We start from the raw sequence: 20,197 nt of genomic DNA, 5'->3' as shown, positions 1-20,197 counted from the left end.
TGGAGAGACTTCCATGAACTGATGCTGAGTGAAATGAGCAGGACCAGGAGATCATTATATACTTCAACAACAAAACTATATGATGATCAATTCTGATGAACCTGGCTCTTCCCAACAAAGAGATGATCCAGACCAGTTCCAAGGATCTTGTGATGAAGAGAGCCATCTACACCCAGAGAGAGGACTGTAAGAATTGAATATGGATCACAATATAACATTCTCACTCTTTTTGTTGGTGTTCACTTGCATTGTTTTCTTACCCATTTACTTTCTTTTCTTGATATGATTTCTCTTATGCAGCAAGAGAATTGTATAAATATGTTCATACATATTGGATTTAACATCTATTTTAATATATTTAACATATATTGAATTGCTTGCCATCTAGGGGAGGGGGTGGGGGGAAGAAGGAGAAAATCTGAAATACAAGGCTATGCAACGGTCAATGTTATCAAATTTTCCTTGCATATCTTTTGAAAATAAAAAGCTTCATTTAAAAAAAAAAGAGTTGTCTATTCTAGGGCAAGTAATCCATGCTTTCTTAATTTTTTCATGTACTGAACATAATAAAAGAAGGTGTACAGAACCAGAACTGACCTCTGAAGTCAGAGGTTCAAGGTTTCATTGGTGAAGTGACGTGTCCATAGTCACACAGATAGTAAATGCCAATGGTAGGATCTGACTCTCACTATTCTATATTAATTAAATTTTTATCTTCCCTCTCAGAACAATAAAACCAAAATGTATACTTTTCAATTTTACTTACTATAGGAAAGTCTTGGTTCAAGTTGAATCTTTAGCCAAATGTTCACCCTCTGGCCCCAGTCTCCTGGAGCCTCCACCTCCCACAGTCGATCCTGTTCCTCTGGATAGGCCAGTAAGAACTTATGGCAAACTGAAAAGGAAACCCAAGGGGGAAAAATTAGATAAGTATAAAATAAATAATAATAATAAAACACTTCAACAAAATTGGGTTATTTTTATTCCAACAGTATTTCCACGGGCTACCTTAATTTCACACATTACCTCATTTCCCATGTTCTCTTAATTTCAGGTGCATACCAATAGGAGTTAGTTAAATCTTTGACATATATTTAATTATGTGACCCTGAGAAGTTACTTAACCTCCTCGTGTTCTAGGCAACTTGCAAAGGTGGTAGCTACCTTTATTGGCAGAGAAAATTGCCTTATTAGACAGTTCCCTCTATCAATGAAATTCCAGGTTGAATCCCTATTTTTATCATCTTAATTTAGGTTTACATTCTGCTGCAGCAGCCTTCTAGCTGACCACCAGCCTGGAGTCTTTTTCCTCCTCCAAACCATACTACATCTATCTGCCACAATTATTCCTCAAATCCCATTCTCATCATGTTCCCTTGCCCCAAAACCCCACAGTGGCTCATGAGACTGCTTTCTAGTCTGTTTTCTTCAGAGTTTTCCACTGCACAGTCTTAACATCTGCAAGTTGTCTGATTCATACTCAAGTCTCTTCAGTGTATGTTTGTTACAAAACTCTAGGTTTTTAGGAAAAGGGAAGAAGACTGTGCCATTTAGTTAAAAGGTATTCCTTGAAGGCCCCAGATCAGTGCAGAAGAGAGTGATTGCTTCACTGGCTCATAGAATGATTAAATTTAGCGAATTCTCACAGTCATTCAAGTACAGTGTAGACTATTCTTCCATACTCTTCGAGTTCACCACACACTAGAATACTAAATGCTTGAGAAAAACATTTCAAGTCCCCAGAGACATTCCTCAGAATAGCTATAACAAGCCAAGTCTCCAATCAGGAAGAAAACAAAATTAGCACCAAACAACTCTGAATAAAATGTCATTCAGGCTCTCTACCCTGTCACCCCAAGGTACAGCAGCCACCTTGAGAATGGGTGGGACCCTACAGTACCCACAGGGCTTTCTGACAGTGAGCTCTGGCCAAGCTCTCTTCCCGTCATTCAGCCTTTCATTCCCTTAGAGGAAGATGAAGAATGTTCTTAGTAGTTGCTTTGCTTTATTGAAAGAATGAACTTCAGGAAGTGTGAGAGGAATGAGTGTCCAGGCCTACTCAAATAATGATGTCAGAATGGAATGAGAATGAGGAGAGAGTCCTCAGGGAGAAAGTTAGCAATGGTCTCCTGGTTTCTGGCACACACTGATGCCATAAAGTGAGCTCTGCACTGCAGAGAGCCTGGAGCTATATTTGAAGCAATTCAAGGAATTCATAGAGTTTAATAATAGCCTGAGAGTCAAAAAATACAAAGAAATAAGTAAAATCACTTGGGAAAAAATATGAATCCCTGTTTTACCTCCAGAATCTTTCCCTTAGGACTTCAAATTAATGACAGGTCTTTATTGTCTCATTTTTCCTTCCTCATTGCCATTTGTCCTATTGTTTTGAAGGCATGGGACCCCAGAACATAGATTAAGAGATGGAAGAGATCATGGAATCCAATCTCCTCATTTTACATATGAGGAAACTGAGACCCAGAGAGGTGAATCTATTTGCCAGGGATCACAGAGTAGTAAGTATCCAAGGCAAGACACTAACCTGGATCTCACCAGCTCCAAAGCCAATGCCTTACCATAACGCAATTACAATTTTAACATGGAACCCTGGAAACAACAGATGGGTCAATTTCAAGTCTTGTCTTAATTTTTCAGGTTGGAGAGATAAAGAAAACAAAGCCCAAAAGCCACCAATGAGGACTTTCCATCCCCCTTCCCAAACACTGCTATCCACTTGTCAAGGTTAAGAGTTACCAAGCTAAGAGGGAGAGGTCCACACAGGATACTCAGCCTACTAAGTACTCTCTCATTTCTGTTGTTGCTTATTATCTTTTCTTAAGCTAAAACAGCTATTCTCCAGTGATTTCTAGTTGAAAGGGCAAGTTAATGAACTGTAAGCACAAATGAAAGATCAAAGAAGTTCTGACATTCCCTAAAAAGCAGCAGTGCCAACATGCTATAGTAGGGACAACAATGGTTTCCCTTTTTTTTTTGGGGGGGGGAACATTTTATTTTTGTTGGGGGGTAATTATTCTTTATAATTTTTCAGTTTAAAAAGGAGTTGCCTCTTTTAATCAAATGATATTTGAAAGGAACAGTAGAGATAATTAAGGATGAAAGAAAATTTAAGTGGTCACCTACCCAGAGTAGGTAGACTTGATTCCTTGGGAGAGCTATTAGAAAACCTGATGATGAAATATAGGGACTATCACTGATGGGCTTCTGAATCTGTTTACTAAACTAATGAGTAGTGTAGGGCCACTGAGATTGCCCTGACAGATGAAGCACACATCAATGATTCATGACCCCTTACCCAAATGTTTCTGCATCCTATGCTTTACCTTGGTACATAGCCGTAGAAATAGGGCAGCTGAGCCCTAAGGCATCTTCATTCTCAAAAGTCTGACAAAAGTCAAGCAGCATTTTCATCCCAAGACCTTCTCTTCGGTGTTCTCTCCTGACAAATGCAGTGTCCAACACCGGTAGCATGTAGCACTCGCCGGAGCTCTTGCCACACAGGCTACCTAGAAGGAGAAAATAAACACTGCTAAATCTCTCACAGGTGTCGATGGGTACCAGGATTGGGCTGGGCTGGGCTGGATCCCATGTAATACTGACCTAGCAATAACCCTGCACAGCCATTCAAAGCTCCAAGGGAATACTCAGTTCACTGGAAATCCACCAGCAATTTGCATTAGATTCACAAACTAAACTGCTCAAGATGAAAACAAGAGATCTTTTCCAACCAACATGTGAACCAAGTTCTCCAGCAAATTTTTAGCAGAACCATAAGTTGCTGCTAAATTACTGAAATACACATCTGTCACTACAGTATGGATTTATACAAAAGAATACACAAAGGAATCAATGGCTTCATTCCCATAGGGAACTTCCAATGCGAGAACCCCTTTTACTAATGCTCAATACCCTCTATGACTTAGAAAAAAAAATTAATGACTTAGAAGAGAGATTCTGAGTCATATAAGTATCACAGGCAGGATTTGAACTAAGGTCTTTTTAACTCCAAGCCCAACAATCACTTAATCAAGAAACTTTTTTAGCACCTTCTACACAGTAGTGGCAATACAAAAACAAAAATTTAATCACACACTAAGCCACACTGCTTCTTTTTTTGTTGTTCAACCCTTCAGGAACCCATGAACCAAACTTTCCATGGGTTTTTTTTGGAAAAATACTGCAGTGGTTTGCCATTTCCTTCCCCAAGGTCATACAGCTAGTAAGTGTCTTGAGGCCATAGCTGAACTCAGGTCTTTCTGACTTCAGAGCCAGTGCTCTGATCCATCTAGCTCATCTACTGCCTCTCTTACTGAAGGATAAACTGAGATTCAGAGTGTCTCAATAGCAAGTAATTAAGACCAATTTCTAGTTACCAATATCTAGTAGAACAGAGGTATATACTGTAGGCTAGTATGAAGAATCAGATTTTGAATTCTAAAACAATGTATTCTGAGGCAAAAATCTCAAAGAGGTACAATAATTCCAGATTTCCAAATCATTCATAGCATAGATTCAAAAAATGTTAAAAGAGCTTAGCATAGTTCCTGGCAGCAGTAGGCACTCAATAAATATTTATTGATTAGTTGATTTTTTGAATGATTGAAAAGAACCTAAAGATCTTTTCATCTAAGTTCTTCATTTAACAGATGAGATAAACCTAGAGAAGTTAGGTGACTTCATTATAGTCACAAAGCTAGTGGAAGAACCAGACCTCTAGATTCTTAATCTAATGCCTTTTTTTTAAGAGGCCTCACTTCCTCTCAATGTCATAATCATAAATTATGGGGTTTTTTTAATAGAAAAGGAATCCTGGGGGAAAGGATTTGGAAAAGAACAAGATTAGGAGGAGATAGTATTCAACAATGGCAGATGTGAATTTCTGGACTGTGAGATGACTGATGGTCACCAAAGGTCAGCAAATTAACAGATATAATGACATTTCTATTCTAAATTCCATGGTAACTGATGGCCTTAGCACTTCATTCATTCATTCAGATCCCTCATCACATCCCCTCCAAAAGATAAGAACAAAGATCCATCAAAGAGAAATTATAATCTTCTGTTTATAAGTACATCAAAAATGTACAATTAGCCTGAGGAATAGAAAGAGCAAAGAGAGCACAAATTTTTACTTTGTTCAGGTTAACAGGATGTACTTTTATTGTGCTAACACTCTCTAAGAAGAAGAAAAGGGCTAAGTTAAATACATGAACCACTGAGTTGAAAACAGAAATGTCAGCACAAGAATAATCTACTTGCTGATTAATGATGGATATGATGTGATGTATATTACTTTGCTAAGGAACAGGGCTAAAGGACAGTAAAATAGCTATGAGTGATCACAGGAAATAAAGGAAGTAGACAATCTACATATGTAGTAATAATAATACCAACAATACTGGCTAGCATAATGGTACTTTGAGATTTGCAAAGCACTTGTTATCTCATTCGATACTCATGACAATCCTGAGATAGATTCTATTATATCTTCATTTTACAGATGAGAAATTCAGTGACTTGTTAAGGATCATGCAGGTCCTCCTGACTCCAGTACTCTATCCACTTTGCTACTCTGCAGTCTCCAAGGACTTCAAACATTCCAGAGATGACCAGAGAAACCCCTTGTGTCACACAGTCATGTCAGTAGCAAGAAAGTGCTAGGTTCGGGGTCTTATCCACAGATTGGGAGATAGAACATCCTCAGATCTTCCCAAAAAATTCCCTTTACAACAGTCCTGCTGAGGCTCCTAAAATTCTCACCTTATCTGCTTCTTTGAAGTTCAGATATTCAAATGAGGTTGCTATTTGTGAGGAATTGTATATTCAATCAAAGCCAACTATAATTTATCTAACTGATCTTAACAAATCAGAATGCTAAAGAAAAAGAAACACAACTTTTGATAGGAAAAGAGTCAAGAGAAGTTGCAAGGTGTCCCCTTGGTGCCTGATAGAGGGCACTGGATGTCTGGGGGCCAAGGAAGATAAAGATGAAGAAATAACACTATAATATTATTTGAAGAGCTCTAAAGATCAATTTTACCTACTTTTTTTTTTGGGGGGGGGGGAGAGGAGTCCAGCTGGTGAAGAAAGTGAGAAATCCTATTAATATGTCCATGAGAAGTCAATGTACAAATTTCTCAACCATCAAATACTTTGTAATCAAAACACACATACACATAATGTATGTATATATGTTTACATACATATATACTACATATTACATGTATATGTGTATACATATATGAATAAGACCTATGGTTTCTTTGACATTATACAAAACTATGTTTACCCATAGAGTTTAGACGATTCTTCGATGTAAGGTATTTCTGGATGAAATAATTCTATCAAACCAGGCTGATACTTCTTCTATAATATATTAAGATCACATGGCTCAAGGAATAATTTCTTTAAGGAACTCCTAATTAATAATATTTTAAAATAAGTTTTTTAGCATTGTATGATCTTAATTTTTTAAGCTACTTAGGGACATTGAGAGTTATGGACATGCCCATTAATAACCGAGATCTTCAAGACTCAGAGGCTGGCTCAGAAAGTCTCACTGTTCCTCCCTCTCCCTCTTTATCCAACTATCTCTGTTATTTGTTTTCATTGTTTGTCTCTCTGCATCTCCATAGGCATAGACTATAGAGATAGAGTTGTCTTAAGCACAGAAGGATTAAATCACTTGTCCGTGATCAAATAGTCTGAAAATAGTAGTATGAAAGGCAAAATCAGAATCTAGGTCTCACTGACTTCAAATCTAGTGCTCTTATTGATTATGCCATAATGACTAAATAGTCATGAATAGATACCTTACTATAATGAATGGTATCTACTTCATGAAAACATTTCATAAAGAAGTATCTTTACAAGAGACTGTTCATTTAAGTAGGTTAAATATGGCCCTTGAAATGCAATTTGTTCTCTTATCAATCTACACACAAGCCAAGTAAAAAGGTAAACATTTGTCTGACCTAGGATAAATTGTTCTGAATCAATGAAGCCCAGTTTAATGACTATATCACTGAATATTTCAATAAATCCAGTGCTAGTCCTCCTTTCTCTATCAAGTGGCAACTCTTAATTTGACCTACTATCAAAACAAAACTCAAGGGGTGGCACCATGGCTTTGAAAAAAAAATAGTAATTATGACAGATTTTTTAACTATAACTTCCTCCTGAAGTCAAACTAAATGTTTCTCTGATTTAGAGGGTGGGAGCTGAAGGGGTGACAGTGAAGATGGGTTGGTGAAAATTTTATCTAGTTTAATTCATCTTAATGCTACTAATTTCTACCATTATTCATTCTAAATAAATATTCTCTTTCAACCTTATAAAAAGAGAGAAAAACACAGGGAATATATTTTTCATTATTTTTCCAATAATAGTATAGAGCAGCAAATAAAGGATCTCTATCAGATTAGAAAGTCACATTTTCTCCCATCACTTTTTCATATTTAAAAAGAATGGTTCATATGAGTCTTTTTGTCATGAAGAAGCTTCATTTTTTAGTACATTATATATTGCAGAGAAGGTACCAAACTGTATTGGTAGGATGAGTTACCTCACCTAGGAGTTTCAAATACCAAAGAAATCACAGGAAAGAAGGGATGGGGGAAGAGGAGAGAGAGACAGAGACAAAGAGAGAGTGCAAATCCATATATATATTTTGTGTGTGTGTGTTCAAATATAAATGTGTAATATACATATGTTACATATGTTATATCACATTAGTATGCCACACACAATGGTAAAAAAATTATTTTAAAATGTCATTAATTCTTAGGAGTTCCTTAAAGAAATTATTCCTTGAGCCATGTGATCTTAAGAATAGAGTCAATCTTTATAGCTAAACAAAACAAAGAATAAAGCATTTTCTCTGAATACTTCTGAAAAAAAATTACTGCAACAATATAGCATGAAAAATGTTTTCATCACAGTGTAGCTCAATAAAAACAACTCTGTTTTGATTCTTGAAAAATATTTCAAATAAGAAACAGGATACACAGACAAAACAAAAGAAAAAGTTTGGGTAGACAATCCATGAAGAATTTGTTTTCTTGCTCTAATTCTGAAGGAAGTTAATATATATTAATCCATTTAATTTGTTCTGAGAATGTTACAAATAGATTATTTTTACTTTATAAAATGAATCTATTCAGCCAGGATGATGGCAGATAAAGAGAAAACTTTTAAAAATCCACAAAAGTCACCTTATAGAAGCAGAGAAATATAAATGTTCTCTTTAGAGCCTCCTCAGTTTTCTCATCTGGGAAATAACGGGAGCAGACAAGATGATCTTTTAAGGTCTTTTCATCAGCTATTAGGTGATTCTATCATCCTAGGATTTCACTCAACTTGGAAACACTGTAGTATTGCATAGAATATGTATCCTAGACCCTAAAAACAGCCTCTTCAGTGGCAAAGATAGCTGATGACACAGTGGATGGAGCACTAGACTTGGAATCAGGAAGAGCTGAGTTCAAATGTGCCTCCAATACTTATTAGCAATGCAACCCTAGGCAAAGTACTTAGTTGACTTCAGTTTGCCTCAGTTCCTTCAACTATAATAATTATAACAATAGCACCTACTTAGCAAGGTTGTTGAAGGACCAAAGGAGAATATATTTGTAAAAAGCATGTAGCACAGTGTGACTGGCACACAGAAAGTGCTATATAAATGCTTATTCTCTTTCCCCTTCAGGAAATCCTGAGCGGAGGAGGAGATGCAAATACAAAGAATGAAAGAATTCCTATTCCCTAGAAGTTTTCATTTTATCAGAGAAAGTCATCTTCAGGAGAACATGCAAACACTAAAGGGCATCAAGAGCCATTTGAAGTGCCATTAAAAACAGAAATTGTTTGTGTGGGACAAAATGAAAATATTTAAGTCCTGCCTTATTAGGGTATGGCTCTCTTACATACAGGAGCTGAGTATGGTTTTGAGGTGGTTTGTCTATGATAACCTGCTATTAAAAATATCAAACTGAGCCACATGGAACACTGATCTTGCTGGTGAAGTACAACAAGGATGAAACTTGACAGTCAATAAGGGGCTCAGGAAAGTAGAAGCACATTCATGTTCTCTTCCTTTTTAAGCATTCCACTGTACTCCTTTGTTCTCTTCTTCCAATAATAAGGATACGTAAAATCAATGTAACCAACACACACACAAACACATAAATGAGTGATCAAACAAAGATAACCAAAGATAATGATTTCAAGCTTCTCCAGTTGATCCTGGCAAACAACTAAAATGACTTCCTGGGTGGAAAAACACCAAAAGTATAATTGAGGGATGAGGGGAAAAAATAGTGAGAAACTAAATTTTATACAATTCTGAGCAACTGGAATGTGTATTCATTGTGAACATGGCTTAAACTAAAATCAGACTTTAGATTACCCTAGAGAAAGATTTAATTCAGGTAACATTATACCCATAGTTGTACACAGAGGAAATTTATTTTTATTAAAATTTAAATCTTTACAGAATCTGAAAGGGTGCACTTTGGGAAAAACTGAGTCTAAGATTTGTTGACAAAGAATCTAAACAATTACACTGAGAAATCAAGCATTTTAAAATGAAGATTAATCTATCAAATTTATTTGGAAAAGTACTCATGTTCCACACTTTTGCTAGTCATAGTCCCTAAAAATAAGTCAGAACCTCACATCCTAACCTTCTTGCCACAAACTAACTCTCTTCTGAGGTAATGTCTATGAATTTTGGCATGCCCTAGCTTTTTCTGCATCATATGTCGGGTATTAGTAACAGCCTTTCTCCTGACAGCTAATTGGTAATGTTAAAGAAAAGAAATATAATGAAAGATAATATTTACATACTCACTGCAATCTTGAATGCTAACAGATAAGAATCAGATGTAGAGAATCAAAGGGATGACGTGTTTCATCCTACCTACAGGTGATAAGGGAGCTAAAGAAAAATGGAATCAAGATTATATACACCCCTCCCCCCAAAAAAAGATTATATACACCCTTGATGAATACATGATAATCATCCTGATAGGAAGTTTTCTAATAATTCAGTTGAATATTCAAAGTTCCTCCAAACCAATTTTTGAACAAAGTAACATTTCCATATGACAGCATCCAAGGTAAACACCCAAAATGATTTGCCTTCTTACCCAGGACCAATTATAGCCAGCAGTGGTACCTTAAGCATGTGACTAATTATTTCACCTTTCATCTTGGTGGTATAAAAAGCAATGGCGGCTCCATTCCTCCACAGAATTTTTGCATGCTCCTTAGCAGAATGAGGTAAAAAAAACATATCATCATCCAAATTTCTCTCCAATTTTCCAAAAATAACGTAGTTAAGAATAAAAAGTACAATCCTTTCTCCAAAAGACTGGACCTTCAAAGAAAAAAAATAGGAAAGACCAAGTGAGACTAGAAATAAAAATGAGACATGAAAAATGTTTGTATTTCAAATCACAGTCCACACTGGGCCCATGTCTATTTTCCATCATTATACGATTCCTTTTAGGCCAAAGGCCCAAAGGTAAATTACAGTTTCTAAAGAGGAATTTATTATCTTGGCCTTTTCTTAATGGTATGGCTTTGAGGAGTGAAAGATAATAACAGATAACAGCTTCCTTAGCCTTTATGGGTTGTGGAGATGTATCATATATAACTTTAAAAAAAAAAATCACATTTTTCACTAAACTGGAAATTACCTCATTGAAGATGAGGGCAAAGTGTTTTAAGATATTATAAACTGCATTATAAACAGTTTGAAAGAAACCAAAACTTTCCTCTTTTTTTTCCCCTAAAGACACTAAGATCCTGTCTCCAGAAATCTTTACACTATGATGGAGAACAATTTTGATCTTATATTTATGTTTAGTAATATCTGGAACAAAACATTAACTTATGCATGAGCCTAAGTCTAATTAATTGCTATATAGATTCCTTTGTTGTAGGAACTTTGGTAGACAAGAACTGGAGAACTTGGGCCTTGACTCCCAATAATTCTTTAGGCTTACAGTAATCTCCTGTAGTTTTATTTTGTGTGTGTGTGTGTGTGTATTAAGAACTTTATCAAACAAATTGATTTTAAGGGTGAATTTCTTAATATGCAAAATTCTATACAAGAAACAAAATGTAATAAGAAAAAGTAAATTTCAAGGCTGAAAATTCTAAAGATGTTGATAGACATATATTATGAGATAATAAAACTAATTTAATGTAGTTACTGAAAAAGAAATTATGCTATATATGTAATTATAGAAACAAATTATAGGTATATACTACTTTAAAAAATCAATATTCAAAAGCATTAAGTTTAGAAAAAAAAACTTTGGAAGCCTTGATTATTCATGTTACCAAATGATTCATCACAGATTTCATTTCAATCTTAAGCTTCCCATGGGCACTTAGAATATGAATCAACTCACACACACAACTATTCAGAATAAATATATCTATCCTGTAAAAGAAGGAGTATCTAAAGTGAAAGGATGCAAGAACTTGAACAAGAAAAGGACCAATAGTATGTTAATCCCAAACTCCCAAATCAATTTGTTACTTAAATGAGAGTAACTACCCCCAAAATCTGTTTGTTATTTGTCTCTAACAAAACCAGTTCAGACAAGAGCTGGGTCTATGTTTTGTTTCGTTTCCTTCTTTTACTAACCTACTCTACCAGAACAAAACTGGCCCATAAAAAATAAGCCCCAGAAGCCTGAATAAAGTGGTTATTTTATTCAAGTGCCATCCTTGGAATGGACTTTGAAAAAATATCTCTTGCTCCTACCAATAAAAGAAAGCACTACAATATCATACCAAAATGAAGTGTATGGGGCAGAAAGGGGGAAATCTTATTTTGCACCCAAAAGGAGTAACATTTAACTTCCTTCTCTCCTCTACCCACCCTCAAAGGTGCTATCATTGTGACACCTGTGCCAAGTTCCCTAGGAACCAAAGGGTCTGAACAGTGATAGCCCACTATTCTTATTATTCTTACTCTTATCTTCTTCCTCAGGCTCCCTTTGTTGACCAATATGACCCTCTAACAACCTCTGCTCTGATACCTTCCAGTAGAGTGGAATATATTTTTCCTTTGACAAAAAACCAAAATCAGCAAGCAAGAATTTGCACAGTAACAATTAAGGAAATCTGCTTATTTCTGACCTATGGGAGGAGCAACCAGGAAGGAAATTAAGCAGAAAAACCCCAACATGCAAATCATAAATACAAAACAACCTTATGCAAATGGCCAGATGTCTAAAGAGTGAAACAGCAGAAGCCAGATGAGTAGAAAGCAATTCATTTCATTCATGTTGTTACCAAATCCCTTCAAAAGATAGTAGCTTGATTTAAAGAGCGAGGGGGAAAATATTTTGGTTAAATTCTTGTTCACTTGACATTATGCTCTCTCACCTGTATCAGACCTTCTCTAGAAGAATCAGATGTTTTCATTATCTCTTCTATGGACCACCAGGATTTGTTCAGATAAACAGCTAAGACTGAAAAGAAAGCAAAGATAAATTACATAAAGGCAAACAGGTATTTCAGAGGTATTTGGAGGAGCCAGAACCATTAGAAAGATAACTAACAAATAGATACTCAGGTAGATAGAGCACAACACTTAAGAATCAGGATGGACCTCCATTCAGATCCTGTCCAGACATTTCCTAGTTCTGTAACTCTGGGCAAGTCATGTAACCACTTTGTGTCTCAACTTCCACATTATTATAATGAAGGGAATGGATTTCTAAGGTCCCTTCCAGCTGTATCCCATGGGGAAAAATGAGTGATAAATTTGTCCTGAGAACAACTCATCTTGGAAAATACATACCTAATATCTTATTATTAAGTTGTGAATTCCTAGCACCTAGAACTAGAAGGGTTTCTTGACCTCATCTGGTTCAAACTCCTTATTAACAGACAAGGAAAGTGGGACCCAGAAGGGTGGAATAACTTGCCAAGGCCAAGGAGATGGAGTGAAATCTCAACACAGATCTTCTGATTCTTTTTTCAGAACTCTTGCCCCCATCCAGAGGATAGAGGAAGACTTCCAATCCATCTAATCATTAAGAGGCAGTGAGGAATGTTGTGAAGGAAGCCGATCGTGGGTCCTAAAGACCAATATGATCATATTAGTGAAGCATTTAACCTGTTGCCTGACACATAGCAGGTGCTTAATAAATGTTTATCCTATCCCTTCTTTCCTCTCCCATAACAATTACTGTCTAAGTAATCCAGACAACTTGCTAAGATTACATTACAAATTGCAAAGGAGGTGCTAAGCTCTTATTTGGTAGAAAGATTTTCTTGTAGGGAATTCCCTATGCCAGGGAAACTACAGCTCTGTCAAAAAAAAAAAAAAGAAGAAGAAGGAGGAGGAGGAGGAGGAAGGGAGGAAGAGAGGAAAGAAAGAGGAAGGAAAAGGAAGAAAGGAGGAAGTAGGAGGAGAAGAAGAAGAAGGAGAAGGAAGAGAAGGAGGAGGAGAAGAAGAAGAAGAAGAAGAAGAAGAAGAAGAAGAAGAAGAAGAAGAAGAAGAAGAAGAAGAAGAAAGAGGAGGAGGAGGAAGGGGAGGAAGAGAAGGAGGAGAAGAAAGAAAAAAAAAAGCTCAAAAGACAGAACTTTAAGCACCTGAGACTATATATATATATATATATATATATATATATATATATATGTCTTATAAGTTATTTTTCAGGGGTTGGACTGAAATTACATTTTTTTAGATTCAGTCATCACCACCAGTTGGTATTTTCTATAGTCTTTTCCTCCTTTTGCCAGCTCCACCCAGTCCCTTTGATCCAGAGTTTTGCTCAGGTGTGTCCAAGGAGATAGGAGTTTCCAACTTTTCCACCCTGCTGCCATTAGAATAAGCACACAGCACCCCTCCCCACCCTCACCCTTAGCTCTCACACATACACTTCCAAATTCTCTAAGGGAGTTGACTGCTAATAATAACAGAAAAAAAATGTAAAGCAGATTAAAATAACAAACCAAAGCAAAAACTCAGCCCTTTCCATCTTATTTCAGACTCTAATAAATTATTTTCTCAAAGTGCCCTGAACTGTTTTCTCAGAGGTCTAGTTGAGCAATTAGATAAATCAAATTGCATAACAGCTCTAAAATCTGCCCTTCTTCTGTCTACTGATATGGCCCCCTACCTAATGTAAGTCTTTATCTCCTCTCAGTTAAACTACTGGAAAATTATTCTCCTTCCCTCAATACCTCTCTTTTTGCTAATTCATCTTCCATCAAATTGCAAAAGTGATCCGGTTTACAAAGTGCTTAGCCGATCCCATTTGATCCTCACAACTCTGGGACATAGGTTCTATCCTTACCTCCATTTTACATTTGAAATAACTGAGGCAGAAAGAGTTTAAGTCTCTTGTCCAGGATCACACAGCTATCAAGTGTCTAAGGCTGGGTTTAAACTCAGGTCTTTCTGGGCCAATGCTCTAATTCACTGTGCCGCCCAGATGCCTGCAAAAGTTTGATTGTGTTACTCTTATGCTCGGGAAAGTCCAGTGACAACCTCTTGCCTCTGTGATAAACAATAAAATCCTGTTTGGTATTAAAAGCTACTCTCATTCCTTCTCCAATCTACTTTTCCAATCTCACTACACATTAATTCCCTTTGTACTCAATATGTTCCAGCAACACTGGTCCAGCTGTCAGACTATGTACATGACATTCCAACTTCCATCTCTTTCGCTTTGCCCAAGCTATTCCCTGGGCACCAAATGTACTCTCTCTTTACCTCTATTTCTAGAGTCCCTAACTTCCTTCAAAATTCAGTTCAAATGCCATCTTCTCCACTGAGCTTTTCCTCATCCTCCCCAGCTGCTATTTTATCCCCTACCTCCGCCTATTTACTTTGATCATAACTATGTTTTCTTTTACATATATACTTCTTTTTAAGTTGTATTTGTATTAATATCGTTTGCACATTTTTGTACATTTCCTGATCATCTCTTCCCTTAATCCATAGAGAGATCCCTTAAATGACTAAAAAAAGAAAGAAAAAAAATCATTCATCAAAAATCAATCAATATAACAATTTTGTGTCTGACAGTATATATACTACTTCACATTCACAGTCTAACTTTGCAAAGAAGGAAAGGTGATGCATTTTTCTCAAGTCTTCAACGGAGCCATTTGGTCATTTAATTATATAGCATTTAGTTTCTTGTTCGTTAGCTGATCTTTGCATTTGCATTATAGATAGTGAGCATATTATTTTTGTAATCCCTCTTACTTCTTCCAGCATCCATTCCTACAGGTTTTCCCACACCTCTTTGTTCTTTATGTTAATCATTTCTTACCAGCACAATACTATTCCATTATATTAATTTACCACTCTTTGTTTAGCAATTCCTCAAAAGATGGACATCTCCTTTGCCTCTATAGGAAGTGTGTTGTTAAGAACATTAATCTCCTTTGATTATAAGGCAGGTAGTTTTTCATTTTTAGCTACGTATACCAAGTGTCTAGCATAATGCAAGGAACACAATAGCAGTTTAATAAATGTTGTGGATTGATTTACTAATTAACTAAGAGGACTCATAAGTGCAAAGAAGAGAAGCTTTCTAATATTGGTCATTTCCAAGGATGAAATAATAAAGGATGGTTTGTTGAATCCCTGTGTTCAGAGGGGTACTGAGGCAGGCGTTCATTACTCATGGTGACCTGACAAGAATATTTATTCAGTATATTTCAGAAAGCTGTCAAACTTGACAACCACTTCTCACTTCTAGTGATTCATGTGAGGATAAAAGAAAGAATCCAAAGAGGACTGCTATAGATTATGAAGTCCTGGGCAAAAACCTAAAAACCTCAAGGGCAAAGGCAAAATTTTCTTCACAGCTGTCAGTTGAAGGTGGGGGTTTCAGAAGAAAAAGGCAAATTTGGGATGTGATTAACCATTGGTTAAGAAGATGGTGTCTGAGAACAGAACTTGGATTTTTAGTTCAGGGCTTAAGCTATATAAATGACAAGTTTGTGGCCAAGGAAGAAGTGTATATATAATGAGACTTAGTTTAAAAATACATATATACATAGATATACACACACACGCATACACTCATACACACATATATACACACATGTATATTTATATCTTTGTATACAAATAAATAAAACTATATACACATATAAGCATATGGAATTGTGTATATAACTATAAATATATAATTCATGTAAATAAATGTATATATAGATATGTGTCTCTATACCTGTACACATACATGTATGTGTGTGCCTAAGGACTTTCAAATGTAATCAGGACTCTTAAATTGAAAACATAATGAAAGGGAGAAAACTGTCTAATTACCTTGCCCACAAAAATGCCAAAATATATACCACAGAAGTAATTACAGCATTGGAAGAGGAATATTAGCAGTGAGGTCCATTAAGAAAATAACCAATAAATGGGGCAGGACTAACCATGTCCATTGCCTTAGATGTTTATACCTAAAAATATGCAGAGCATGTTTTAAACAAAGTGAACACGAGATCTCAGTGCAAGGAAATTACCAATGAGCCTGCCATTTTATTGATCAATCAACAGGCATTTTTAAGCACCTTCATGGGGAAGGCATTGTGCTAGGCTATCATTGATACCTGGTATGTAATCTATGATATATGGCAACAGAAGGAGATACGTTATCCCAAAGGAACAAATTAGACAAAAGAGCAGTGAAGAAGTACATAGAGAAGACATAATCATGTAGAGGAAACCACAAACTGGGAGAGAAGCATATTCTGGTGAGGTTAAATGGAAGGATGCAAAAGCAACATTATAACAGGAATATACTATACATTACCAGACTAGAAGGATGAAATGGATGAATTCATAAAACCCAGCATGGTAGTATAATATAAAGTGGTAGAGAACTTTATCTAAATACTTGCTGAAGCAGTCTCTTGAAAAAAAATTGAGCCATAAATTGTCAAGTTCTCCTAATAAAAAAAGCAACCAGAGAAATTGTGTTTCTGCGCTTGAAAAGCATGAAGAAAGTATCTGTTGAAGTAGAAATAATGGGAATCTTAAGAGGAAGTGATTATCTTAGAATTTGTGATTAAAAAAAAATCCAGGACACATAAAATGGATCTCACTCCTCTGCAGCTCCCCATGGCTTCTGCAAGGACAGTGGGAGAGTGGGAGAAAAGGTGGGCAGAGGGTACAAAGAATCTATCAGTGGCACATTAGATAATCTCTGGGAATAATTACACAATGGGTAGAGTCCTCTAGGAGAAAAGGTGCTATAAAAATGCTTCATTTATTAATTTTTAATTTCACCCACTGTGATTTATAGAAAGCCTATAAAGCAATGATAATGATGATGTTTCTGTTTAATGTGAATCAATAAAAGGTCAATTTATTAATATAATCATTTCTTTGGATAGAAAATGTATGAGATAGCATTACTCATACATGTTAACGTTACAAAATAGATTTATCTTGCTTAAAAAGTCAAATCTTTGTTGAGTAATACATTGTTAAGTAAATACACAATGATGAAATTAAAATATAATTTTATTGAACAAATGCAAAATAAATCACACAGCAGATCACCTCTTGAAAAGGGAAAAACAAATGTCTTGAAAAGCACTTGGTCAATAAAGGATATCACCTAATTAAAATAAAATAGAAATAAAAATGGTTACTTTATGATTTTGGAAAGCTGAACACATTCAAATCTTCAAGTTCCTGACAACATGAATCCTTGAATATGGAATGAATGGAATGTTATCAAGATATCACTAATGATTTATTTTAAAAGGGGAGGAACAGCACTGAAGAAAATAACAAGAAGTCTAAGATAGTTAAAGACCTATATCAATGAAGCAAATTGAAATCATAATTTAAATCTTTAAACAAGCTAGTTATATCTTTACATATTAAAAAACTCTCTTCAACAGCACATATTCCATTCCAATTGGATCCACTATTTCACAAATAAGTACCATTGGTATAAATGGCTTAGAGCAAGTCTATAGGAAAACACCACAAATGACATATTTGTCTATCTGGTAGCTAATACATATTAAAATTATGAAGTGCTGTAGCATGGTGTCCACTTTTATTAATTTATCTATGAAGGACTTGGTTAAAGATACTCACTGTGCTTTAGATACAAAGAAAAACAAAAGACAACCCCTGTTCTCACATGAGTCTAATAGGAGCAACAACATGAAAATAATTCTTTCCTAACAAGCTATGTATACAAGTTGAAAATAATCAAAGGAGGGAAGGCATTAGAATGAAGGTCATTGGGAAAATCATGTATTCTTAGCATTTAGAAATTTGAAATATGCATGTAAAAAACCTGGATCAAAGTTAGAGAACTGGAACAATATTGATTAAAGAATGGAAATTAGGTCCATTGAGTGAACCTATGAATAGGGTTAAAGGATTTGAGGCTATTACTGGGAAGTATGTTATTATGGGTTAAATACTAATCACTTCATCTTCATCTCCAGAAAAGTTTTTTTAGAAATTGAAAAACAGTTAACCTAAAAAAAATAAAAAAGATCAAGGAGAGATTATTTAAGAATTATTGGACTACCTGAAAGCCATTATAAAAATAAAAAAAAAAAAAACCTAGACATATTTCAAGAAATTATAAGGGAAAACTGCCCAGATATAATAAAACAAGAAGACAAAAGTATAAATTAAAAGAATTCACTGATCATCTTCTTAAAGAGATTCCCAAAAGAAAATTGCCAGGAATATTACAGCCAAATTCCAGAGCTCTCAGGTCTAGGAGAAAATTTTAAAAACATCCAAAAAGAAAAAAAATACCATGGGCCAGTAAAGATCATACATTTTTACAGCTACCAACTTAAGAGAAGATTTATAACATGATATTCCAGAAGATAATAGGTCTATAACCTAGAATAACCTATCCAACAAAACTGAGTATAATCCAATAGAATAAAAAATGGATATTTAATGAAATAGAAGACTTTCAAGATCTGAACGAAATATAAAATCTGATATTCAAACACAGACTTGAAAAACATAAAAAGGTAAACATGAAAGAGAAATCATAAAGGACTTTCAGTTACACTGTTTACATATGGGCAGATGATACATATTTTGCTGAGAACCTCATCATTATTAGGGCTATTGCAATAAACTACATAGACAAAAAGCATGAATGTAAGTCTATTATGTTGAAATGATCTCAAAAATAGAATGAATGGTTGAGAAAGAGTTATGCACTGGAAGAAAAGGGAAGGGAGAAAAAGATTGGGAAAAATTATTTCACATAAAAGAGTATACAAGGTAGAGTTTTTATTTTAAAAAAGGGGGAAATAGGAAGAAAGGGTAAATTTTCATCAGAATGGGTTCAAAGAGAGAACTATATACATACCCACCCACCTCCATGCAAACCACATCCAGTTGAATATAGAAATTCATTTTACCAATAAAGAAGTAAAAAAGGAAAGAGCTAAGGAAAAAGGAGTGTTATGAGACATGATAGACTAAGGGAGGAAAAAGGATAGGACAAAAAAGAGAAGGATAAATAGGAGAGAAGAGGATGAAAGGAAATACTCAGTTAGCAATCATAACTCTCAATGTAAATGGGATGAACTCATCCACAAAATGGAAGCAGATAGAATAGATTAAAAACCCAAATCCAACAATATGTTGTTTACAAAAGACAATCTTCAAACAGGAAGGCATACATAGAGTTAAAATAAGGAACTGTAGCAAAATTTACTATGCTTTAGTTAATAGGGGCAACTATTAAAGTAGTTAAAGTAAAAAATACAGAAGTAGTCAGGGTCTCAGACAAATTAAAAGCAAATATATATCTTATTAAAAGGAATATTCAAAAATATTGTTTTCTAAATTAACATGAGAGATCTTCAGGGTTCCTAAAATTTAGTTTAATATTCTCCCTCCCCCATTTCTATTTGAGTTTGATATCACTAGTCTAAACCCATGACTTCACTGATTTAAATAAACATATACATGAAATACTTTTTAAGCACAGTATATGTGCTAATAATAATCAAGAGATACAAAAACAAGCAAAAATAACAGTCATAACCTCAAGAAGCTTACATTCTAAAGGAAGAAAGTAAGCAGTCAGGCAACCCTTACTGGCTGATTGACATAAAAGGGAGCTGGAAAAGAGGAAAGGTAAAAGTATAGGTTCACAAAAGTAGGGGACATGGAGAA

At 35.2% G+C, this 20,197-nt stretch overlaps 1 protein-coding gene across 5 annotated transcripts in view; it reads right to left on the bottom strand.

Moving 5' to 3' along the window:
• Window positions 1-20,197, bottom strand: part of FAM169B (family with sequence similarity 169 member B) — a 104,052-nt gene that overhangs the window by 12,751 nt on the left and 71,104 nt on the right. For all 5 annotated transcript variants that reach the window (XM_031955521.1, XM_031955525.1, XM_031955522.1 and 2 more), the window contains 4 exons: window positions 12,421-12,506; window positions 10,219-10,393; window positions 3,342-3,524; window positions 767-895 (listed from right to left, as the gene is read on the bottom strand). In XM_031955521.1, the coding sequence (XP_031811381.1) occupies window positions 767-895; window positions 3,342-3,524; window positions 10,219-10,393; window positions 12,421-12,506 (573 nt within the window). The remainder of the gene's footprint in view (window positions 1-766; window positions 896-3,341; window positions 3,525-10,218; window positions 10,394-12,420; window positions 12,507-20,197) is intronic.

Source organism: Sarcophilus harrisii, chromosome 2 (assembly GCF_902635505.1).
Source record: "Sarcophilus harrisii chromosome 2, mSarHar1.11, whole genome shotgun sequence".
In the NCBI taxonomy this organism is placed as follows: Eukaryota; Metazoa; Chordata; class Mammalia; order Dasyuromorphia; family Dasyuridae; genus Sarcophilus; species Sarcophilus harrisii.
Note: the sequence above shows the minus strand (reverse complement) of the source record. Positions and strands in the feature narration are given on the sequence as shown.